Consider the following 24,043-nt stretch of genomic DNA (forward strand, 5'->3'; position numbering starts at 1 on the left):
TTAAACAAGGATGTCTCTTGTCACCAACTCTCTTTGGTATATGCATTTCTTGAAAAAATGGTACTTGACTTTATTCAAGAAGAAGGCAATGAAGAGGTCACTATTTGCAATGCAATAATCATGCTTTTGTTGTATGCGGATGATGTAGTGCTTGTAGCACACACTTTAGAGGATGCACAAAAGCTTATGGTTGTCCTTGAGAACTTTTTCTTGCATAGTGGGTTGATTGTGATTGAATCCGAAACAAAGGTTATGCTTGTGAAACCCAATCATAAGGAGAAGCCAAAAATGAGACACTCAAAGTTGTTGAGAGCTTTAAGTACCTTGGTCTTGAGGTTCCGGCCAATCACAAGTGGCATGAATGTGCTATGTGTTGTTTGGAAGCCAAAAAGAGAGTGTACTATGCATTTGAGAACATGTGTAATGTGGGAAACATCAAATGTTGGGTTCTCAAGAAGTACCTTTTTGACACATTTGTGACATTGATTCTTCTTTATGGAGGTGAAGTGTGGGGTGGGAGCATCTCAAAATCTACTTGGATAGATTTTGAGAATGTCCAAAAGAGTTTTCTTACAAACTTTCTCCAAGTTAAGACACAAACACCATATATGCTCCTACTTTTTGAGTCAGAATCTCTTCCAATTGAGGTTATGGGCATGGAAAGGGTTGTGGAGTACATGATATAGATGCATTAAAACCCCTCACATCAACTTCCTACAATTGCATGGGAAGCAAGCAAAAAATTTCAAAAGATGCATTAGAGCAAGATCTTGAGCACAAAATGGATGCAAGACATAAATAAGTGGTTTGGGAGATGGGATGCATTACACTTGCTATATGATGCATCAGTAGACCCAAAGTGAATGAAGCTTTTCTACAGCACCAATGTATTACGGCTTGAAAGGAATCCATTGGGTCACGCTTCATACATTACACCACCCATATTGCCCCCAACTACAAAACCATGTTCTTCGTTGAAAGAGGAAATTGTACTTACCCTTACATGCTTGAGCCTATCCCCTTGTCAACAATACGCGCTATCATAGCCTAGATGTGACCAAAGCTAACATCAAATGGCACACTCATAGTGTTATGAAATAATAAAGCTCATAAGAAAACTCAAACTTGTCGTATGTAAAATGAACTCGTATCAAAATACTACCAATTCCATGGCCTTTGGTGCCTTTTCTTCTTTGGCCACAAGGACATTGCTCTTGAATGAAGTAAAGAGCATGGTGGCAATGATTGTTCAACATGACAATAATTTACCATTTATCTGAGTAATTACTGCATGAGTTGAACCTGCAATCTCTACACAAGTTTCACAAAAAATCAACAAAGGATGGAATTGCTTGCTAGCTATGAAACAAAAATAAAAGCCACAATTTGCAATTGATGTTTGTCGACAAGTTTAGGAATTTTGTAACACTTGAAATTCTTGCCGCATCGTGAGCTACTCAATCCTTACTTGAAAATTTTTTCAGGTGCTTGAATTGCAAACTGTTTTTGCCATGGTCCCTTGCCCAGGCCCTTGCATGCCCTTACATGCTCTGTTTGAAGTCTGTGGCTTGCCCTGCAATTTGAAACCATGGCCCCTTGCATGGCCACGGGGCAAGGCTTTACTAGGGGAGTGTGTCCACATGCCACAAAATATAAACCTAAAGACCTCCATAGTGATGGCAACACTCAACTAGCAAGAAGAGAGAGAAAAAACTTGTTGCGCATTTTGAGGTGGTCAAATGGTGACCTTGACGAAAATCACTCCATGCGTAGATGCGACCTTGTTGACAATGGTTGTGACCCAAATAAAAAACCTATGAATGTCATCTTCCTCAAACGCAAGTAGCCGCTCCCATGGCTTGATCAAGCCTCCTCGAATGTGACGCAACACGGGAGAGAAAAATACATACGCAGAATGAGTAGATGAAATAAAGAGTCTGTATATATAATAATTACAAGAAGAGCATATCTTGTTTCATAACCTCCCAAACACCCTTGATCTATCTCTATCTCAATCTCAATCACACTCTCAGTCTCAATCACAATCACAATCTCAATATCATGACACCTTGCATAGATCTTGTTTCACTTTGTAGAGTAGATATCACAATGGTTTCTGCAACGTCTACAAAATAGCCAAAAGAACATACTCATGCAACCAAATCAACATGATAATCAAATTAGAATATTTTATTTTGTACCTGCATAAAAGAGTACAATCACTTCTTGGTTGGATCAAACAAAAGAGACATTACCTATGTATATTTGTAAGCTAACATGTTGCTGCTTGTAGGCTACCCCCGCTACTGCTGGCAATTTGTTTTTGCCAAAACTTTGTCATATGAACTCAGAATATAGATTTTCAAGTACTCAAAACGACAAAAACAGGTCTGGTCTACAAGGCAACACGTACATAATTGCAAAAACCCTTTTCTTTTGGTTGTAAATGCAACTTTTAGATCGCGGCTCCTAAAAAATCTATTTTTGGATCTCCACGACTTTTCAACTTATTTTAAGCTTACCCATGTATTTTAAGCTAAAACACATAAAAATAAAATATTGATATTAATAAAACATCAATTCTAACTATGTTTTTAATGTATTGTTCATAGGTGGACTATCTGTTACTTATCAATCATTATCTAATAGACTATTCAACAATCTTTCAAATCGTGCTCAACGAAAGATATGGCCTATTACATTCTTTTCGACTTTAAGAACTTGGAAAAATAGTATTATTATATTCTCCCCTTATCAAAATTAACTCTGTCCTCAAAGTTGGAAGGAGGATATTCTGCATGCCAAAACATTTAGGTCATCCCAGGAGGAATCTCCTACAGGGTACATCTCACTTAATTGAAACTTCAAGAAGAATCCTACTTCTAAGCTTCTAACTCGACAATCAAACTGATTTCTAGTTCTACCTTTGAAATGACTATTTCACTATCTCATATTTTATTTTTTTAAACAAGATTATCTTAGATTTTTTTTTGCATTATCACAAATTTTGATGTTTCAAAGAAGAATTTATAGGCAGACATACGCAATCATGATAGTACAAGTTACCCTCATGCAAATAAAATGTTCCCTCAAATATCCCTCCCACATGAGGATTTAGAAAAGAGATAATACTAAAGTAGAAAGGATCATTATTCACTTCATATCAAACTTAATCAATCAGATCACTACGGACCACAAAAATCAGATTACACATAGGTCTTCGACTCAAGGCATTGATGATCTTATTCTCTTTTCTAGCCAAATATTTATGATCAAAATCATACCCACATAATGGTTGAAGTGTTGGAATTAGGGTTGCAGAGAAACGCACACAGCTTGGAGAAGACGAAGGAAGCTCAAGGCACACAATAGAGAGTATGTTACTTAGTGTGCTACGGAAAGATAGATAGCCCTAGAGTGATGGGTGTATATACAATGCTCGGGGGAAAAAACCTCCTAAAGAGGGAAAAAATGCCTCGACGGCCCTAGTGTGTTCACACACATCATTATCACATGTATATGGTAACAAATCCCCGCTGGAGTGATGCGGTGAACGAGAGCTAGCACATGAGTAAAGGGAAGTGCCATGCCCTGAGGACATGATCAGTTCATAAAGGGGAGTAAGCCCAAAGCTTTGCGGAAAGCTTCAAGCTTCTCACGAGACAATGCCTTTGTGAAAAGATCTGCAAGGTTGTCCTGTGTTGGCACATAAGCCAAGTTGATCTCTCCTGCTGAGAGCCTCTCCCTGACATAGTGGTGATGCACCTCAATGTGCTTTGTGCGAGCATGAAAAACTGGGTTCCTCACAACTACCAATGCGCTCTGACTGTCAGTGTAGATAGTGTTGGCAGTGTCCTGTCCAACACCCAAATCAGCCATAAGGCGTCTGAGCCATACACACTCAACTGTAGCTGTGAAGACTGCCCTGTACTCAGCCTCACAGCTCGAACTGGCCACAGTAGGTTGCTTCTTGCTCAACCATGATATACATGAACTACCAAGCATGAAACAAAAACCACTTGTGGACACTTGCGTGTCAAAACAACCAACCCAATCTGAGTCCAAAAAAGCATGTAAGTCTGGCGGCAATGATCCCCCCTTGGGATAAAAGAAACCAAGATGTAAAGTGCCACTAAGGTAGCGAAAAATCCTCTTGACAGCCTGCCAATGCTTAGACCCTAGGCTATGCATAAATCTGCTGACCTGTGAGACTGCAAACTGAATATTTGGCCTCGTGTTGCGTACATAAATGAGGCAGCCAACAAAGTTTGGTAAAGAGTGACATCAGCAGGATTGCCAGCATCATGTAGAATCAACTTCAAACCTGTTTTCATGGGAGTGGCAATAGGTTTGCAATCCTCAAGTCCAAACTTACATAGCAATGTCTCTATGTAACTTTTCATGTAGACTCAACTTCAAACTTGTTTCCATGGTAGTGGCAATAGGTTTGCAATCCTCAAGTCCAAACTTACATAGCAATGTCTCTATGTAACTTTTCTGACACAAGGCAATACCACCATCACACTGCTTAAACTGTATACCCAAGTAATGATGCAACATCCCCAAATCTTTCATCTTGAAAGTAGCATTCAAATCATCCTTAAATTCAGCAATATGTTTTTCATTTGGTCCAGTGGTCAGCAAATCATCAACATAAACAACCACAATGAGAAGTACATCACCCTCACGCTTTACATACAATGTGCTTTCTGTTGGACTGTTACGAAAGCCTCGTTTGACCAAATGAGTGTCAGCTTTCTCATACCAAGCATGAGGAGATTGCTTCAACCCATACAAAGCCTTCTTACATCTGCACACTTTGTCCTCTTGTCCTTTTATGACAAAACCGCGAGGCTGCGTTACATAAACTTCCTCAAATATGTCACCATTCAAGAAAGCAGTAACAATGTCTGATTGATGTACATCCCAACCAAAATGAGTTGCCAGTGCACATAGAAAACGCACAGTAGTCATACAAAAAGTGGGAACAAAATTCTCTTCATAATCTATGCCTTTTTGTTGTGCATAACCCTTTGCAACAAGTCGAGTCTTATGGCGATCGATCTCACCATCCGGCTTGCGTTTCAACTTGTAAACCCACTTCGTATCAATGACCTTTTTGCTAGGAGGAAAATCACATAAAGTCCATGTGTCATTTTCTATAAGTGCATCATATTCAGATTGCATGGCAGCCATCCAATTTTCTGAATTCTGTGCTTCATCAAAAGACAGAGGTTCCTCAACATCATGTAAGCTAGACATAGCCAAAGCATAACAATATGATGCATAAGATGCATGTGAGAGCCTGAACGAGTACGACTAGACAAAGGTGCATCCAAGTTACTATCACTTGAAGTGTGCATCAGCCATTTTGGAATACCTCTAGCCTGCTCATTTTCAGCCCTTTCCTCATCAAGTACATCATTTACATCTGCATCAGTAATAGGCTGATCTGCAACATTTTCAGAAACCCGCATAGGCTGTACATTTGCCTCATTGGAACTTACATTCGTATTTAACCAGTGAAAAGAGGCAACAAAGTGTCATAAATGTCCTGTGAGCTGACATTATTGTCTCTAGTACATGACAGCAAGGGCAGAACAGAATATTCCACAAACACTACATCCTGTGAAACCAGAATATGTTTTTTTTGTGGATGATACAACCTGTAACCTTTGCTTTCAGCACTATAACCAACAAAAATACATTTGACAGCCTTATCATCCCATTTTTTGCGCTGTGTTTGTGGCACCAAAGCATATGCCAAATAGCCAAAAACACGCATGTGCTCAATAGCTTTTTATCATGCCATGCTTCATATGGAGTAATAGATTGCAAAGCTTTCATAGGACACATGTTTAGTACATAAGTGGCACACATGATGGCCTCAAGCCAAAAAGAATGCAGCAAAGCTTGACTTTTGACCATACATCGTGCCATTTTTGTAAGTGACCTGTTTTTTCTCTCAGCAACACCATTTTGCTGAGGTGTATAAGGCACTGTTCATTGGTGTTTTATCCCACGACTAGCCATAAATGCATTGAATTCATGGGTGCCCATAGTACATTTCGAGACATTTTCAGCCATAGGCAAAAATTGTTTGAAGCACATAAAAACTTTGGACTTTGCTATAAGCGGAAATACCCATGCATGCCTGGAGTAATCATCAATGAAAGTCACGAAGTAAAGGTAATTTCCCAAGGACGGAGTTTGCATGGGCCCACAAACATCACTATGCACAAGCTGCAACCTGCATGTGACCTGAATTGAACCATCCTTTGGAAACTTAGAACGCTGCATCTTACCCAAAAAAATGCCCCCGAGGTCCTAGTGTGTTCACACACATCACTAGCACATGTATATGGTAACATGAAGCCATCGCTTCTACTTATAATTGAGTAATGGCCAAGTGAAAATATATTTTTAACTAATTCTAAATCATGCACAAGATAGTTCAACTCATGTCTTCTCAACTTCCTAATTTCATATGTCATAACTCTTTTCTTCATATAAAATATATCCCATTTGTTCCTTTCTTGCATCACATATAACCAAAAAAGGTTTCCCTAATGCTGGAATTTTCACAATTATCAATCTCTCTTTTTACTCTAAACAAGATCATGGCTATCCCAAGGAGAAACACTATGTCGGATTAACCATTTCTTCAACAAGTCATTGAGGTATAGTTACATAAATGATGCATCCAACAACAATTCGGTAAAGAGTGACATCTGCAGGATTACCAGCATCATGAAGACTGAATTTCAAACCTGTTTCCATGGGAGTGGCAATAGGTTTGCAATCCTCAAGTCCAAACTTACATAGCAGCGTCTCTATGTAACTTTTCTGACACAAGGCAATACCACCATCACACTGCTTAAATTGTATACCCTACATAAACTTCCTCAAATATGTCACCATTCAAGAAAGCAGTAACAATGTCTGATTGATGTACATCCCAACCAAAATGAGCTGCCAATGCACAGAGAAACGCACAGTAGTCATAGACAAGTGGGAGCAAAAGTCTCTTCATAATCTATGTCTTTTTGTTGTGCATAACCCTTTGCAACAAGTCAAGCCTTATAGTGATCAATCTCACCATCCGGCTTGTGTTTCAACTTGTAAACCCACTTCGTACCAATGTCCTTTTTGCCAGGAGGAAAATCACATAAAGTCCATGTGTCATTTTCTATAAGTGCATCATATTCTGATTGCATTATTTCATTTCCGTAAGCGACCTGTTTTTCCTCTCAGCAACACCATTTTGCTCTGTATATTGGTGTTTTATCTCACGACTAGCCAAAAATGCATACATTCATGATACATATACTCCCTCCCTCGATCGGAACGGAGGTTGCCCATAGTACATTTTGAAACATTTTCAGTCATAGCCAGAAATAAAGCACATAAAAACTTCGAACTTCGCTTTAAGCGGATACACCCATGCATGCCTGGAGTAATCATCAATGAAAGTCACAAAATAAAGGTAATTGCCCAAGGATGGAGTTTGCATGGGCCCACAAACATCACTATGCACAAGCTGCAACCTACATGTGGCCCTAACTGAACCATCCTTTGGTAACGTTGAATGCTGCATCTTACCCAAAATACAGCCTTCACAAACATGTTTGACGTGTGCTTCAAGAGGCGGCAAAGAAGCAACCATATCAAATTTTTGCAAATGCAGCAAACTCGCAAAATTCAGATGACCAAAATGTGCATACCAAAGTTTTGCATCTGAAATAGCCTTTGAATTCACAACTGCATTTGCAAAATTCTGCCCACACTTGACATACAAAGTGAGCTTATACAGCCCACGACATAAAATGCCAAATGCAACAATTTCATCACGAAAATTGAGATCATGTACAATACATTTGTCATCCACAAATTTGACTACAAGACCAAGTCTAGCAAGTGCAGATACAGACAAAAGATTCTTCTTGATCGTAGGTACATAAAGTGCATCAACAAGTGTAAAAGAACTGCCATTTGCAACAGTAAGCATAATCTTTCCAACTCCTTGAATTGGATAAGAGGCATTGTTGGCACAAGTAACTGAATTCCCATGAGGGACAGACTCAAGAGAGGTGAACAAATCACGATGTGAGGTAATGTGCCTTGTAGCACCCCTGTCAAAATACCACACATGTGAATTTGCAGCATCTGACATGCATGCATCAGGGACAACAGGACTATAGGTACACTCTACACTAAAATCCCATTCTGCATCAACATCAGTATCACAATCTCCTTTCACAGAAGACTCAACAATAGCTGAATTTGTAGTGGAACAAGCATTTGCAGTGGAACCACCCTCTTCCTTCTTTGCCTCTTTGGCCTTCAACTTAGGACATTGCTTGATCAAGCGATCATTAGCTTTACAATAATGGCAATGCATCTTCTTTTTGCCCTTATCACCAAAATTTCCAAACGAATTGCTATCAGTAGAAGCACTAGGAACATGTGATTTTCCACTTGCAGAAGAACCATGAGAAGTGGCTGCATTAGTGTTACCACTTTTTCTTTGAGCAGTAAGAAAGGCACGTTGAACTGCACATTGTCTAGTCCTATTTTTTTGGAAAGCGACTCTTGCAACAACAATGTGCATAATGCATCAAACTTGACAACTTCAAGATTTCCTTGGGTCGTAAGTCTCCAAAAACTAGCAAAAGTTTGGTATGAATCTGGCAAGGCATCAAGAACAATCTGCACAAGAAAACTGTCTGAAATGACTTCACCTGCAGAAATAAGTTGCTCATTGATATCCTTGACACCAGCAAGGAAAGTGTCCATATCATCTTCCTCATGCATAATATTCGATTCCATCTCTTTACGCAACAATGCAATTTTAGTTTCATTGTGACTTGCATAAAGACCAACCAGAATATCCCAAGCATGCTTGGCAGATTTTGTTGAACTAATGTGAAGAATAATAGTGTGCTTGACAGACAACACAATCAACGCATGAGATTGCACATCTTTTATATCCCAACGAACTTGCTCATCTGTAGGAAAAACAAGTCTAACAGCAGCAATCCTTGCAGCAAGACCTGCAACATCCTCAACATCGCCTACATCCTTAGAACCAGGACGTACATCAATGCCCTACACTTCGACACAAGAACATGTTGCATCATATAAGCCCACATAGGGTAATTGTCCCCATCCAATCTGTCCTCAACAGCAAACATCTTGAACACATCTGTGTTGTTGTCAGCCATGGTAAATGCTGCACCTGCTGTGAAAACTATCCAAAAAGAGGAGGAACGAAGTGAAACAACACGTGCTATATAGCACAAACCGTAGAAGACTGTAAGGGACCTGTTATGCGCAAAACGGCATTGACAAAAAAATTGCACAAAATGACAAAATAGCCTATGCAATACTGCCTATAATGGAAACGGAGGCTAAAATGAGCCTGAATCAGAAATCTAAAGAAGACTCAGTTGTTTGAGCTCTCCCAAAAATTTTGTCGACCTGCAAATGCTTGCCAAAGCTCACTGAAACCAGAGAAAGTGAGCAAGCGTGTGCTGGAGCTGCTGGCAACTAAGCCCGGGAGGACGCAACTTACTCTAATACCAATTGCTAGAATTAGGGTTGCAAGAGAACACACACAGCTTGGAGAAGATGAAGGAAGCTCAAGGCACACAACCGAGAGTGTATTACTTAGTGTGCAATGGAAAAGATAGATAGCTCTAGAATGATGGGTGTATATACAATGCATAGGGGGAAAAACCTCCTAAAGAGGGAAAAATTGCCTCGGCGGTCCTAAGTGTTTTCATACACATCACTACCACATGTATATGGTAACAATCCCATAGTCTAGTGATTTAGGAGAAGGCATACAAAGAGGGTCATCAAGGAAAATATCCTTAAACTCATCAAGAAGCTTTTTCACATATTTTGGAGTCTTCATCGTTTCTTTTTTAGGTTCATCTTTCAATTCACTTGCAAAAAATATGAAGGTCTCACACCCTTGTCGAAGTCCCCTTGTTAATTTCATGACGAAAATTAGAATAGACTTAGAATCCCTTTCCTCCCTATGAATAGTATGACCATCTCCATTAGAAGTTTTTTTTCTTTCTTCACAATCAATCAAAACGTGATTTTCAGTCACCCAATCCATGGCAATAATTACATCATGCATCCATGTGTATGATAAAAAAATCATCCTTATGATTATGACTATTCAAAGAAAAAGATAAAATTTCAATTAATTCTTTGGTGAAATTTTTATTGCCACTAAATAAGTCCAAAAGTCCTTTAAGTTCTCAGTTTAATTTCAGGTTTAGTTTCTCAGTCAATTCAAAGGACAAGAAGTAATGTGTACTACTAGAATCAATTAAGAAATTTAATTTCAGAATTTTTGTTTTTACCCATGAATTTGATCACAAAAGCTTTTAAATGACGTACCAAAGGCATAAAGTATCACAAAGAAGGGTGAGATGACTTACCTTTATCATCGGCATCACCAATAGTCTCCAATTGAGCCATCTTGGTACGTATTTCCTTATTGATCAGTTTGTTTGGGCATTTGAAAGTTTGTTGGTCTTGTTCTCCATATTGAAAGCATATTCTAAATCTTCAAGTTCTTCAATCCACAATTCTAAATTTTTGCATGTCTTTCTTATGCCATCAAACTCATTGAGCATAGCCTTCTTGAAGAATTATTTGACCACCACTTCTCCCGCATCGGAGTCCTCATCATCGTCCATCAGTTCTTTTTGGCTTCTTCTCCTTTGATCATTTATCTCCATTTTTATCTTCTTTTTTCTTCGATCATTTCTCGTACGCTTTCATCGATGTCGTAGAATCAAAACTGCTTAGATACCACTTGTGACGCGACACAGGAGAGTAAAATACATTGATAATGAAAAAATACAGAGTATGCAGAGTATGCAGAGTGAGTGGATGAATTAAAGAGTCTATATGGATAATAATTACAAGAAGAGCATAGCTCGTTCCATAACCTCTCGAACACCCCTGAGCTATCTCAATCTCAATCTCAATCACACTCTCACTCTCAATCACAATTGCAATCTCAATATCATGACACCTTGCACAGAGCTCGTTTCACTTTGTAGAGTAGATATCACATTGGTTTTTGCAACGTCTACAAAATAGCCAAATGAACATACTCTTGTAACCAATTCAACATGATAATCTAATTAGAAAATATAATTTTGTACCATCATAAAAGAGTACAATCACTTCTTGATTTAATCAAACAAAAGAGACATTACACGTGTATATCTGTTTATAAGCTAACATGTTGCTGCTTGTAGGCTACCCTGCAGGCTTCTAGCAATTTGTTTCTGCTATAACTTTGTCATACGAACTCAGAATATAGATTTCTAGGTACTCAAAACGACGAAAATATGTCTGGTCCACAAGGCATTGTGGACATAATTGCCAAAAAACTCTTCTTTTGGCTATAACGCAACTTTTAGATCACCAACCATAAAAACCGTATTTTTGGATCTCCACGACTTTTTCAACTTATTTTAAGCTTACCCATGTATTTTAAGTTAAAACACATAAAAATAAAATGTTGATATTAATAAAAACATCAATTTTACCTATGTTTTTATTGTATTGTTCATAGGTAGACTATCTATTATTTATTAATCTTTATCAAATGTGCCTTTAGTGTTTTATTTAAAAAGAAGAGAATATATTTTCTCTCTCAATATCTTAAACTCATTTATATAAGATTAATACTCTCTATATAGTAAACTATTCAACAATCTTTCAAATCCTTCTCAACGAGAGATATGGCCTATTACATTCTTTTCGACTTTAAGAACTTGAAAAAATAGTCCTATTACATCGGCCTTTGCATGCACTGCAAAGTTGTGTGTGGATCTTGATCCGTGACCCTCCTCCCTAGAAACTAAACGTGCTTTGATACCACTGAGAGGACAAGGGAACTAATGCATGCTCTTCTCCACCCAACCACCTTCTCTTACTTGTATGCAAAACTGGCCTTGCCCAAGAGCCATGGCCCCCCTTGGTCCTGCCCTTGTCCTGACACCACATAAGGAGTCACTCTCTCGGGTGTGCACCTCCAAAAATAGAAGTGTACCATGTGAGTTTACTACACCCTAGAAAAGTACAGGATGGAGCTAGCTAGATTGTATGTCATGCTTGTACACCCTATGCATATAGTCTTGCGTTATGAGCCCCTAGCAGCAGAGCTCCATCATCTAGCCACCATGGCATCACACGCAGTACCACCCCCACTCATTGTATACTCCAGATTGAGTTTTAGCATCACCACATTAGTTAGCTACATTCTTTCATTTTTGGTTCAACGTTTTAGAGGATACACCACATAGTACATTTATTTGCCTCGTAGGCCGTTTGAAGATGGTAATGAAATCCCTCTCTCTCTCTCTCTCTCTCTCTCGGTAGATGTTGGTTTCAGAGGATACACCACACCTGTACAATTATTTTAGTCTCGTTGAAATCTCTCTCTCTCTCTCTCTCTCTCTCTCGGTAGATGTCGTGTCGGATTGTTCATAACTTCAGCCCGATTAACAGGAACGACGGTTTTATTGTAGCCCTCCGGGATCGAACCTACATGAACTCGAATCTGGATCTGCGTTAATTCGCAGCGGAGGCGCCATCCACTGCGTGGGAGAGGAACTCATTAGCAATTTGTATAGAAGTGCAACTTTAGGCCGAGCTTTACAGTCTGAGAGCTTAAAGTTCAAGTTTAACGCTTCACTGTCGTTTCCTTCGTTTTGGGTCTTGCTGGTGTCTCTCTCTTTTTGGGTCTCTGTTGATTGGATCAGGCCAATACACCATGTTCAAATTTCTCAAAGGTGTGGTTGGATCTTCTGGTGGTATCAAGGACCTGCCTTACAACATTGGTGAGCCTTATTCTTCAGCTTGGGGCTCTTGGACACATTACCGTGGAACTTCAAAGGTTTGAGCATCTCGATTCCATCAAATTTTTCATGCTTTTATAAGAACAAAACAAGTAACTCTGATATGCATACTTGGGATGGTTTAAAAAATTATTGTTGACAATGTGGTACTGCATTTTTACACTGTTAAATTGGCAAGTTAAGTGGACTATAGTAACCGATTGTTTGCATTATATTATATTATATATAAACAGATTTTTCTAGTTTAGTTCCTTTGGTTGTCAGCATTTTGCTGTGTCTGGTGTGGATGTTTGGGGAAACAGAAGGTTGTTTGACACTTAAATGTAGAAACTGAGCTTATAAGGACTCTGAGTAAAGGGTTATGCTAGTTTACACACCTGATTAGTCACGGTCTTCGTCATAGTAGACTACATCAGAGCCCAGACTTCTGCTACTCGCACAATTTTGACTCGTTATTGGAGCTTGAGGTTCTTGGATCTTGGGTATAGTTACATTCTCAGACATCAGGATGCCCCATATTTTTGCCAAAGATTATGCTTGTTGAGGTGGAATTTCTTATAGGCGCCTCAATAGTGTTGGCCAATGTGAATAGGCCTTGCGTGTGAACACACCCCTTATGTTAAGAGTACACGCCACTTTGCTGCTTCACTATGGTCTAGAGCATGCTTGTATGGCTAGTGTGTCTACCTAGTTGGCCACCCACTGCATGTCCTTAAGGAGGCTGCATCTGGTCCAGCCACTTTCTCCTGTTTGGCTGCCCAATAGGGGCTTTATGTAGGCGAGCTTTATATGCAAGGGCTGGGGGAATTACACATTTCAGGTGTATCTGTTGGCCCTTGGATGGTGATGGGGGCTGCTTAGCCCCCCACCGACACACAGACAATGCTTCTACATCTTGTTCAAGTATCGCAGGATCCACACATCAGAGTGGGCCGGCGAAGAGTTCTTCGCAAGATCTCCGGAGTTGTTGGCAGACTCTACAGAAGCCATACAGCTCGGTACCGGTACCTCACCTTGAAAAGGGGGGGATGCGATGTGCGCATCTAACCCTATGTGCATGTGGACAAGCTATTCCTACTTCTACGGGTTAGGTAGCCTAGGAAGTGTTCTGGCACCTTTGTGAGCCTGTACGCGGACCATGCATGTCCAAGCACTTAGAGTAGCTGCATACCCTCTGATTGCACAACCCAGCATGAGCATTTTCCACCATATGAACCCATTTGCGACTGCATATGAAACACCTCTTATAAGTCTTTTTATTAATAATTGACTTATTATTTCCCAAATCGCGGGGGCCTTACTGATGGCTGCTCGACCCAGATAATTACACCTATAAAGGGAGGCCAGGGGGCGCCAGTAGAGGCAGAAGGCACAGAGAGGAGCAAGACCCCGGTGGTACCAGGCAGCACCCGCATGAACCAGACCCCTCTAGCGTTTTCTCAGCAGCATGAACCAGCGTTTTCAGCCATAGACATCAGCGTTTTCAGTTCAGCCCTTAACCTCGCCGTACCGCACCCATCTGGTAGCAGACCCTTGCTGTGACGACCACCAGCATTCAGACCAGCCAGCATTTTCTGTTTTCAGCCATGAAACAGCTAGCGTCTCTGTTTTCAGCCCATAGGACAACTAGCGTTTTGCAGTTTTCAGCCACACATGACACCCTCGGCAACAGATCAGCCCGTAGCTTCGCCGTAAGACCTAGATCCCAGCAGTAGACCTAGTGTTTTCAGATTTCAGCCATTTGCCTTGCAGATATCGACCTAGACGTCGACATCGTTGCCGTCATCTTCATAGTCATCGTCGACACCGTCATCGACAAGTTCCATTGCATTCAGGACCATTGTACAAGACTTGTGCAATCTAAAGCAAATACCTCTGTAGCAATAGAGAGGGGGCCCTTGGAGGGGGTTTGGGACCCCATCTGGTGTTGTCTCCACTCTCTCTAGCATTCTCAGCACTATTCATTCACAGTTTCCACTCTCTCATCTTGTTTTGGTCATTGCACATTCTGTCATTAAGTCAAGGAAGGATCTCCCGTCCCGTTAGTAAAAGGAACCTTGAGCACTCATTGATCACTCATCCTGAGCCATACACCATCATTCAGTTCCGCCTCACATTACAACTCACTATCACTCCTTGATCCCAACTCGAGAGTCTTCCACTCTCAGATCCAAGGATCTACTTCCAAACTCAGGGTGTGAAATCGTTGGGCTGATCTGGCTCTAGTTCCTCAAAGTGCTTTTCTCCTGCAGAGGCTCATGCCTTCCTTTGCTCCTACTTCCTCGAGAAGAGGAAGTGCACTTACAAACAAACTCTCAGAGATCAAAGTGATGAAATGTTACTTGTGAAGTTGTGACAAAGTGATGACGTAGTGTGCCCAACTAAAAAGAAATGACCGAGAGGACAAGAGAAACTGAACCTAGAAGAACAAAAGAAGTTTTGAATCGTGAAGATTTAGGCAAGAGGCCTAAAGGGGGTTAGGAATTAAAAACTGGACCCCTACCAACTTGAAGAACTTATGAGCACCGGCCGAGGGGCCTAACCCAAAAATATCAAACGCTTGACATTTGGGATTGATTTTTGTAAAACGTGCTGACATGCTGACGTGGCAGCTATACGGAATTCCATGATTTGCATTGACAGTGCTGACGTGGCAAGCTATACTGATTTCCAAAAAATGAGCCGGTAACTTTTTGCAGTTTTACGTGGAGCTTTTGGGTGCAGTGCTTTTGGGACTCTGCTTTTGAGCAACCTTGTACGTTTATAAGTGCCCAGAGGGCCACTCTTTTGGAGAGCATCTGGACGGAGAGTCTCGGAGAGAGTTGGACTCTCGGGAGTTGTACTTTGCGAAGATAAATAAACAAATACTGAAAGGGGCACCGGTCTTTGGGGCCAGTGCATCTTGGTTCGGAACTCCGTTGTGCCGTGTTTATTCTCCTCTTCTCTCTCTCTCTCTCTCTTCAAGTTCAATGATTTTGCAGTTTCTGTTCGTATGTTGCTATTGATTTCTCACTTGGAGTGTCCAAGCCTGTAAAAGAAGTCTCGATACTCGGGGAACGATTCTTCTTCTCAGGAGGACCCGATTCTTTCTGCAGCACATATGGTTGGAATGGCCAAAGTGCCTTATTCATTTGCAGTTGGGAGTTTGATGAATGCTATGATTGCTACACGTCGTGACATTGCTTTTGCAGTGGGAGTAGTTAGCAGATATATATTAAATTGTCACGTGACACATCCAACCCTATGTGTACGTGGACAAGCTACACCATGTTCAGGGTTCAGTCAATCAAGTCAAGTCTAGATTAGCAGTGATCTGGCACTTTTGTGAGTCTACTCGTAGACCGTGCATGCCCAGTCACTTAGCATAGATGCATATCCTCCGGTTGCACACAGCATGATCATCAGTATTCCCTTCAGAATCCATCAGATTCAGTCGGGGGAATTTTCCATTGCATTTAGCCTATTTTCCCTATTTTTGGTTATTTTCACTTATTATTTTTAAGTGACTTTCCAACAAAAGTAGGTAGGGCAATTTTGCTAAGTTAATATATAAGCAAACCCAAATTAGCACTTTCTGGCAGAAGAGGTAGCAGCAGCTTCCCGCTCAACCGGCAACTTCTCAGCAGTACCCCCTCAGCACTCTGGCGTTTTTGGATTTCCCCATCCTCGCCTCCCCTCCAAGACCTGACGTTTTCCAACAGTGCTTGATCGCCAGCCTCCCAGCATTGTCTAGCGACTACAGATCCCTATCATCGCCATCAAGTTCCAGTTTGCTAGTGTTTTCCCAAATCAGCCCCATCAGCGTTTTTGACTTTCCGGCCCAGATCAGCCTAGCGTTTTGGTTAGCAGCAAGAGTGCCTCAGCGTTTTTGGTTTTCAGCCCAACCCGCATCGGAACCATAGCATTTTCAGCCCTAAGGGACAACAGCAGATCAACCGCAAGTTGGTTGCAGAAGTACCCCCAATTTCAGCCATAAAAACGCAGCCAAAACAGTCATTTTCAGCCACCAAAACAGTCCCTAAATTCAGCAATTAGAAGATCTCAGATTTCAGCCATCAAGTCGTCGTCGTCATCACCGTCGTCGGTCATCGGCATAGTCCAAGTTGCATCAGTCCATTGCATACGCATTGTACCACTTTGTGCAATCAAAAAGTAGACCACTCTCGCCGACGAGAGTGGGGCCTTCGGAGGAGGGTTTTACGTCTCTGGTGTCGTATCTCTCTTCTCTCTCTATCTCTCAGTCTCCTACACTTGCACGCACATTGTCCATTCACTTTGTTCGTGATCATAGCACTTTCCATTAAGAACGGAAGGCTCTACCTTCCGTAAGAACTAAAAGGAACCTTGAGCACAGTTCGGAGCACTCATCTTGGGCAAAGCGCAAACAATCATTCCGCTCCACCTAACACAAATCCATGCAAGAAACATTGGAAGGCAGTGAAAGAAGTTATGAGATGTTTGAATGGTACAAAAGACATGTGCATTTTCTTTGCAAGAAAGGAAGCGTGTGTAATGGGTTACATGGATGTAGATTATGCAAGAGACTTGGACAAGAGAAGATCCACTTCAGGCAATGTCTTTGAATTTATTGAAGGTTTCATGGCAATCTCGTTTGCAAGATTTTATTACCTTGTCTACTACGGAGGCTGAATATGTTGCAGCTTCAAAAGCTTACAAGGAAGCTCTATGGCTCGGTCGACTAGTAGGAGACTTGGGAATTAATGTTGAGGTGCGTGTGTTATATTGTGATAGCGAAAGTGCGTGTCGATTCCTAATCGTGTTTTGTTGAAGAGTGACAGGAATCCCAAGAAAGAAGGGCTTGTCCAACCTCCCCTTGTGTCTCTTTTCACTCATTAAGAGCGGACCGTGCACTTAGCGGCCGGCCAATCAACGTGAGGTGGGAAAAAGCAACCTTGGTGTGAGCGAAAGGCCGCTAAGAGGTGCGCTCGCGGAAAAGAGTAGAACTCGGGTGAAGAGAAGATCCTTCTCCAACGCGATTTGCAAGCGAAAGAAAACCTCAAGAATCTCAAGATCCTCAAGAACCCAAGAACCAAGACCCTCAAGAATCCAAGTTCTTCGTGAACTTAAGAACCAAAGATCATAGTGCATGGTCGTCACCCGAAGCGGCATGGATACTTCGCATACAGGTGATGAGCATGAGAGAGGCGGCGAAGATTTTTTCCCATTAGGAGACTTTTTCGACCCTCCCCCTTTGCCATCTACGCCACGAGTTGCACTCACTTCTATGGAGATGATGGTCAAGTCGTTGTTGGACATGATGGCCAACAAGAAACGAATCGAGTTGCATTGGCACAACTCGCCAGCAAAGCAGAACAACAAGAAGCAAAGGACTGTGAACAAGAAGCCAAGGACCGCGAGCGCGACGAAAGAAACGCAAGATTTGCCGCACAACAAGAAGAAAATTTAATTGCTTTAGAACGCGAGTGCGACGCAAGAAAAGAAAGAAAAGAACTAAGGAAGGAGGAAGCGGCAGCACGAGCCGCGGCCTTGGAGGCCGAGCGTGAAGCTCGAAGGGAGCTACGCACTCAAGAATTGCTTGCCCAAGTCCTAGCCTCGAAGACCGAACCACCCAAAGATCGTGGGAGTTTGAAACCGGCCCGTAGGGCGGTAGGCGTTGGCTTTCACCCGAAATTCTTTACTTTATACACACACACAGAGCACTTTGCAAAGAGAACCTGCGACGGGAGTTAACACTTCAACTCACACACGGCTCGGAAGCTAGAATGCTCCGAGCAGACGCCGACAACCTGTAGGCCCCAAAATTGGCGCCCCTTTCGGTATTTCTTTATTCTTTAGGAGGGTAAATTACAAGGTAAGGTCCTGGGAATCCTTCACGTGTATCCACCTAGATACCATTTGATTTGGCCAAATTTCGGCAGCATAACAGCCCCAAAACTTGCGCGAAACCAATTCCCCTGCTGGAACTCGCTTGCACTGTCGTATACCCTCTGATTCCTGTCCAAAAACAGTAAATTCAGCACGCTGTATTTACTGGTTTTTGCCCTGTTTTCAGCCCCAAACAGTCCCCTAACTGTCCTTTGCCAGTGGGGCACGATTCCCAATGATCCTGGCGTCCGTATGGCTGAAAAACAGTCAAATTACAGCGCATACACAGCGCTGATTTTGCACCTGTACGGTGAGGTTATGACCCTCACCAGTGCCTGCTTTGGAGCAGCAGTTAGCTACCCCTGTTCCTGCTCAAGGAGGCTCTTGCCTCAGCACAAAAGAAGCATGAACCCACACAACTGTACATCAGTCAAATGAGTAGCCCTCTTGTGGGGCATCACATAACTGCACGTAGGGGAGAAAGAGAGCAGTATGTAGCGTGCGGGGCATCACTCCCGTCACCATACTGTGCATAGAGGGCAAGGTAAGCATTCCATAGCTTCTGTACCTGTTGCAATCCGCCTGTGGCTGAAAATGGCGCCCCCTTTGATGATATGCAGCTTGTTTTTGCCTCCCAGAGTGGCAGAATCGCTCACAAGCTGACACGTCGCCCAGTTTCCGAGTTTGGGCTTTCCCTGCTAAAAATATCTCAACTGGTGCGTCAGTTGACTTCGCGACAGAGTTGTAAAGTGTTCCCCTAGTCATACCGAAGGTAATGACGCGAACACATTTCGTGGCCCAAAATAGCAGTTCCCTAAATTTTAGGAGATGCTTCCGTTGGGCTCCCACTGGTCTTCTGACCATCTATCCTCATTGGGACCGCATCCAAAAATGCAATGTGGCCCAACTGTCGGATACTTTTTGTTGGAAGTCCCACCTTGACTTTACGCCTTAATTGAGTTCACTTCCTAGTATCCACCAACTTGCTAAGTGCGACGGGGGGACCTATATGATCTTGCTCTGAGCCTAGACATCCTCTTACCATACGAATTCCAGTGCCGACCACTTCCCGTCTGCGGGTGAATCTACCGTTCACATTGGCCATACAATGTCCGACCGTTTGCTACTTCAAGAAGAGGGTCTTAAACAAATAAAATAAACCCCATTGGAAAGAAACCAACAACCAAGGTTAGCAGTTGCCACATCTCTGTGACATGGTTAATAACTGCCACGTCCTCGTGACAGAGTTCATCAAGTGGTGCAAGCCACGATGCGGATTCCAACAACCGAGTCACTGAAAAGTTGACTTTCAGTAAGTATGACGGTAAGATGGATGCTACGGTTATTCATTCTTGGTTGCATCAATTTAATGCTTATTTTGGGACAACTAAGAAAACAGGCAATAGCAAAGTTTTGACGGCAGCTATGTACCTTGTCGGTGATGCCATCAATTGGTACCACGCATGGCAAGAGGCACAGCTAGCCGCGCACCTAGAGCAACCGACGATTTTATGCCCCTCTTTTAGTTGGGCTGATTTCCAAGACAAGCTCAAGGCGCGGTTTATGCCACCTCAGTACCTCGCACGATTGGTGCGCTCTCAAGCAAAATGGTATGCCAGTTGTATCTTTTTCTAATCGTGTTTTGCATCTAGGTACTCAATTACGAAAATCGGATGATGAGCGTAAAGAGGCTTTTCTCTTTGGATTGGACGAGTATATTAAGTACAATCTCGAGGTACTCGATCCAATCGATCTCACCAAGGCGGTAGCGATTGCTCTCGCACAGGAGATGAAGTACAACAAGGGAAAGCCTAAGCCTAAGGAGAACAAGACTTCCACAAGTACCTCGTAGACTCCTCAGAACCCGCAGAAGGGTAAGAACGGTAAGAATGATAACTCTTCTAACCAATCTTCCAACAGTCTCTCATCAAAGAATTCTTCCAATGAATCTAAGGGTAAGGCTAACACAATTGCTAAACCTAAGCTTACTCCAGAGGAATAGGTAGCACAAGGAATTGTAGGAGGATACATCACTTCGGAAGAACAAAGCACTTATTCTAAGGAAGGTCGTTGTTTTCATTGTCACATTAAGGGTCACATAAAAAGAACATGTCCTAAGCTTGAATCGAATGAATCTAAAGAACCTACAGCACCCACTTCCTCTGTCAATGCAATGAATGATAACACGAGTGTGTCCCAAGTTTCTCAGGACCCTCCCATTGATGATTCTCTCATTAAATGTTATGGTCCTACGTCGGGGCACCGTTTTGTCATATTGTTTGATTTAGGTAGTATGCATGATGTGATCAGTTCCTCTCTTGTTGAGAGAGCCCGCCTCGAAGTTAGTCCGAGATCTCCTATCGAGGTCTCTGGCTTTCATCTTGGTATGGACGCTCTCATCACGGCGGAGTGCCTTGATGTTTTGTTTGCAATTCAACAGACTGCCTTCACTAGAAGATTTGTTGTTTCTCCTCTCTCAGGATGTGATATGATTTTGGGCATTCGATGGTTTCGTGATAATGATGCTCTCATGAAATTTGCGACTAACACTATAACTCTCAATGCCGACAGTGATTCTCCTATTGTCATTCATGGAGAGGACATTGCTCCTTCTCCATCTCTCATTGCTAATATGCAGGACAAGGTTGAAAGGATTCGGGATAAGGAGATTCTCTCAATCTCTTTTTCTCCACAACATGACACGCAGAACTTGCATGATTATGAGAAGCATGATGACTTGAATGATAATGATTTGCATGACAATGCCAAGCATGATGATTTGCATGATCAAGATGTGATTTCTCACAAGCATGATGAGCTGCATGAAGATGATGTGATTGTTTACAAGGATGATGTGTTAGTGGATGCTTTTACTAGCGAAGCTAACCTCGTTGCAGATTCGATCAATCACGAAGGATCGATCTTGGCTCTCGAGCCTAGGTCCACAGAACCCTCACAAGAAGTATTATGTGTTCGCATGATTGATACGCACGCATTGTTCGAGTGTTTCATTCGTGAAGGTTTCCTGTACTTTAGTCAACATCGTTATGTGATCCCTTTTCCTAGGCATGACATATTGTATGTTGAGCACGTTTCTCTCATGGATGAGCACGAATGTATGCGGATTGTTCATGAAAAGCTGAAAAGTATGTATGTAAGGAAGTCACAATCCATGTCTTTTCCTTGGCATGACACAGTTTCCGAACGAGCACATGAAAGTATGAGCACCACGCATGGGCATTTCCATTGTGATTTGCTATAGTTGATTGAATTCGATCAAACAAAAAGATTCGATCTCATTGTTTGCATGTGTTTGATGAACGGTTTGTCACTCCGTCTCTATGTTCATCTACATTGCATACACAGTCTTTAGAGAAGACAAGTTTTTTTTCCTTCACTTTACATGGAATGGGTATGTTCATGGTTTTGTGTTGGAGATAGTTTCAGGAATTTTCAGCCATGGAGATTCTTGAAGACGAAAGAAGCAGGTCTCTAGACGAAGTTGAAGCAAGGAAGGAGCCACAGAAGACTTTGTGTTGCTTTCGGCGTGGCCCAATGAAGCAAGCGTTGTGGACCTTTATGAAGTTCAAGTACCGCACGACCCACACGTCAACGTGGGCCGGCGAAGAGTCCCTTCCAGGATTCCGGATGCTATTGGCGATCTCCCTCGATGCCATACAGTTCGGACCAGTACGTCACTTTGAAAAGGAGGGGATGTCACGTGACACATCCAACCCTATGTGTCTGTGGACAAGCTACACCATGTTCAGGGTTCAGTCAGTCAAGTCAAGTCTAGATTAGCAGTGATCTGGCACTTTTGTGAGTCTATTCGTAGACCGTGCATGCCCAGTCATTTAGCATAGATGCATATCCTCCGGTTGCACACAACATGATCATCAGTATTCCCTTCAGAATCCATCAAATTCAGTCAGGGGAATTTTCCAGTGCATTTAGCCTATTTTCCCTATTTTTGGTTATTTTCATTTATTATTTTTAAGTGACTTTCCAACAAAAGTAGGTAGGGAAATTTTGCTAAGTTAATATATAAGCAAACCCAAGTTAGCACTTTCTGGCAGAAGAGGTAGCAAGAGCTTCCCGCTCAACCGGCAACTTCTCAACAGTACCCCCTCAGCACTCTGGCGTTTTTGGATTTCCCCATCCTCGCCTACCCTCCAAGACCTGGCGTTTTCCAGCAGTGCTTGATCGCTACCCTCCCAGCATTGCCTAGCGATTGCAGATCCCCATCATCGCCATCAAGTTCCAGTTTGCTAGTGTTTTCCCAAATCAGCCCCATCAGCGTTTTTGACTTTCCGGCCCAGATCAGCCTAGCGTTTTGGCTAGCAGCAAGAGTGCCTCAGGGTTTTTGGTTTTCAGCCCAACCCGCATCGGAATGACAACATTTTCAGCCCTAAGGGACAGCAGCAAATCAGCCCCAAGTTGGTTGCAGAAGTACCCTCAATTTCAGCCATAAAAATGCAGCCAAAACAGTCATTTTCAGCCACGGAAACAGTCCCGAAATTCAGCAGTTAGAAGATCTCAGATTTCAGCCATCAAGTTGTCGTCATCACTGTCATCGTCATCGGCATAGTCCAAGTTGCATCAGTCTATTGCATACGCATTGTACCACTTTGTGCAATCAAAAAGTAGACCACTCTCGCCGACGAGAGTGGGGCCTTCGGAGGAGGGTTTTACGTCTCTGGTGTCGTATCTCTCTTCTCACTCTATCTCTCAGTCTCCTACACTTGCACGCACATTGTCCATTCGCTTTGTTCGTGATCATAGCACTTTCCATTAAGAACGGAAGGCTCTACCTTCCATATGAAGTAAAAGGAACCTTGAGCACAGTTTGGAGCACTCATCTTGAGCAAAGCGCAAACAATCATTCCGCTGCACCTAACACAAATCCATGCAAGAAACATCGGAAGGCAGTGAAAGAAGTTATGAGATGTTTGAATGGTACAAAAGACATGTGCATTTTCTTTGCAAGAAAGGAAGCGTGTGTAATGGGTTACATGGATGTAGATTATGCAAGAGACTTGGACAAGAGAAGATCCATTTCAGGCAATGTCTTTGAATTTATTAAAGGTTTCGTGGCAATCTCGTTTGCAAGATTTTATTACCTTGTCTACTACGGAGGCTGAATATGTTGCAGCTTCAAAAGCTTACAAGGAAGCTCTATGGCTCGGTCGACTAGTAGGAGACTTGGGAATTAATGTTGAGGTGCGTGTGTTACATTGTGATAGCGAAAGTGCTGTACTAGTGGCAAAGAACCCAGGGTTTCATGCAAAGACAAAGCATGT

The 24,043-nt window shown here is 42.2% G+C and overlaps 1 protein-coding gene across 1 annotated transcript in view; it reads left to right on the plus strand.

Moving 5' to 3' along the window:
- The first annotated feature begins 12,489 nt into the window (after positions 1 to 12,489).
- CTEXP (kinase family with ARM repeat domain-containing protein) overlaps positions 12,490 to 24,043 on the plus strand; it is a 74,394-nt gene continuing 62,840 nt past the window's right edge. The window contains exon 1 of the mRNA XM_086504122.1: positions 12,490 to 12,934. Within this exon, the coding sequence (XP_086360248.1) occupies positions 12,812 to 12,934 (123 nt within the window). The 5' untranslated portion in view covers positions 12,490 to 12,811. The remainder of the gene's footprint in view (positions 12,935 to 24,043) is intronic.

Source organism: Adiantum capillus-veneris, chromosome 28 (genome assembly GCF_014529385.1).
Source record: "Adiantum capillus-veneris isolate H3 chromosome 28, ASM1452938v2, whole genome shotgun sequence".
Lineage (NCBI taxonomy): Eukaryota > Viridiplantae > Streptophyta > Polypodiopsida > Polypodiales > Pteridaceae > Adiantum > Adiantum capillus-veneris.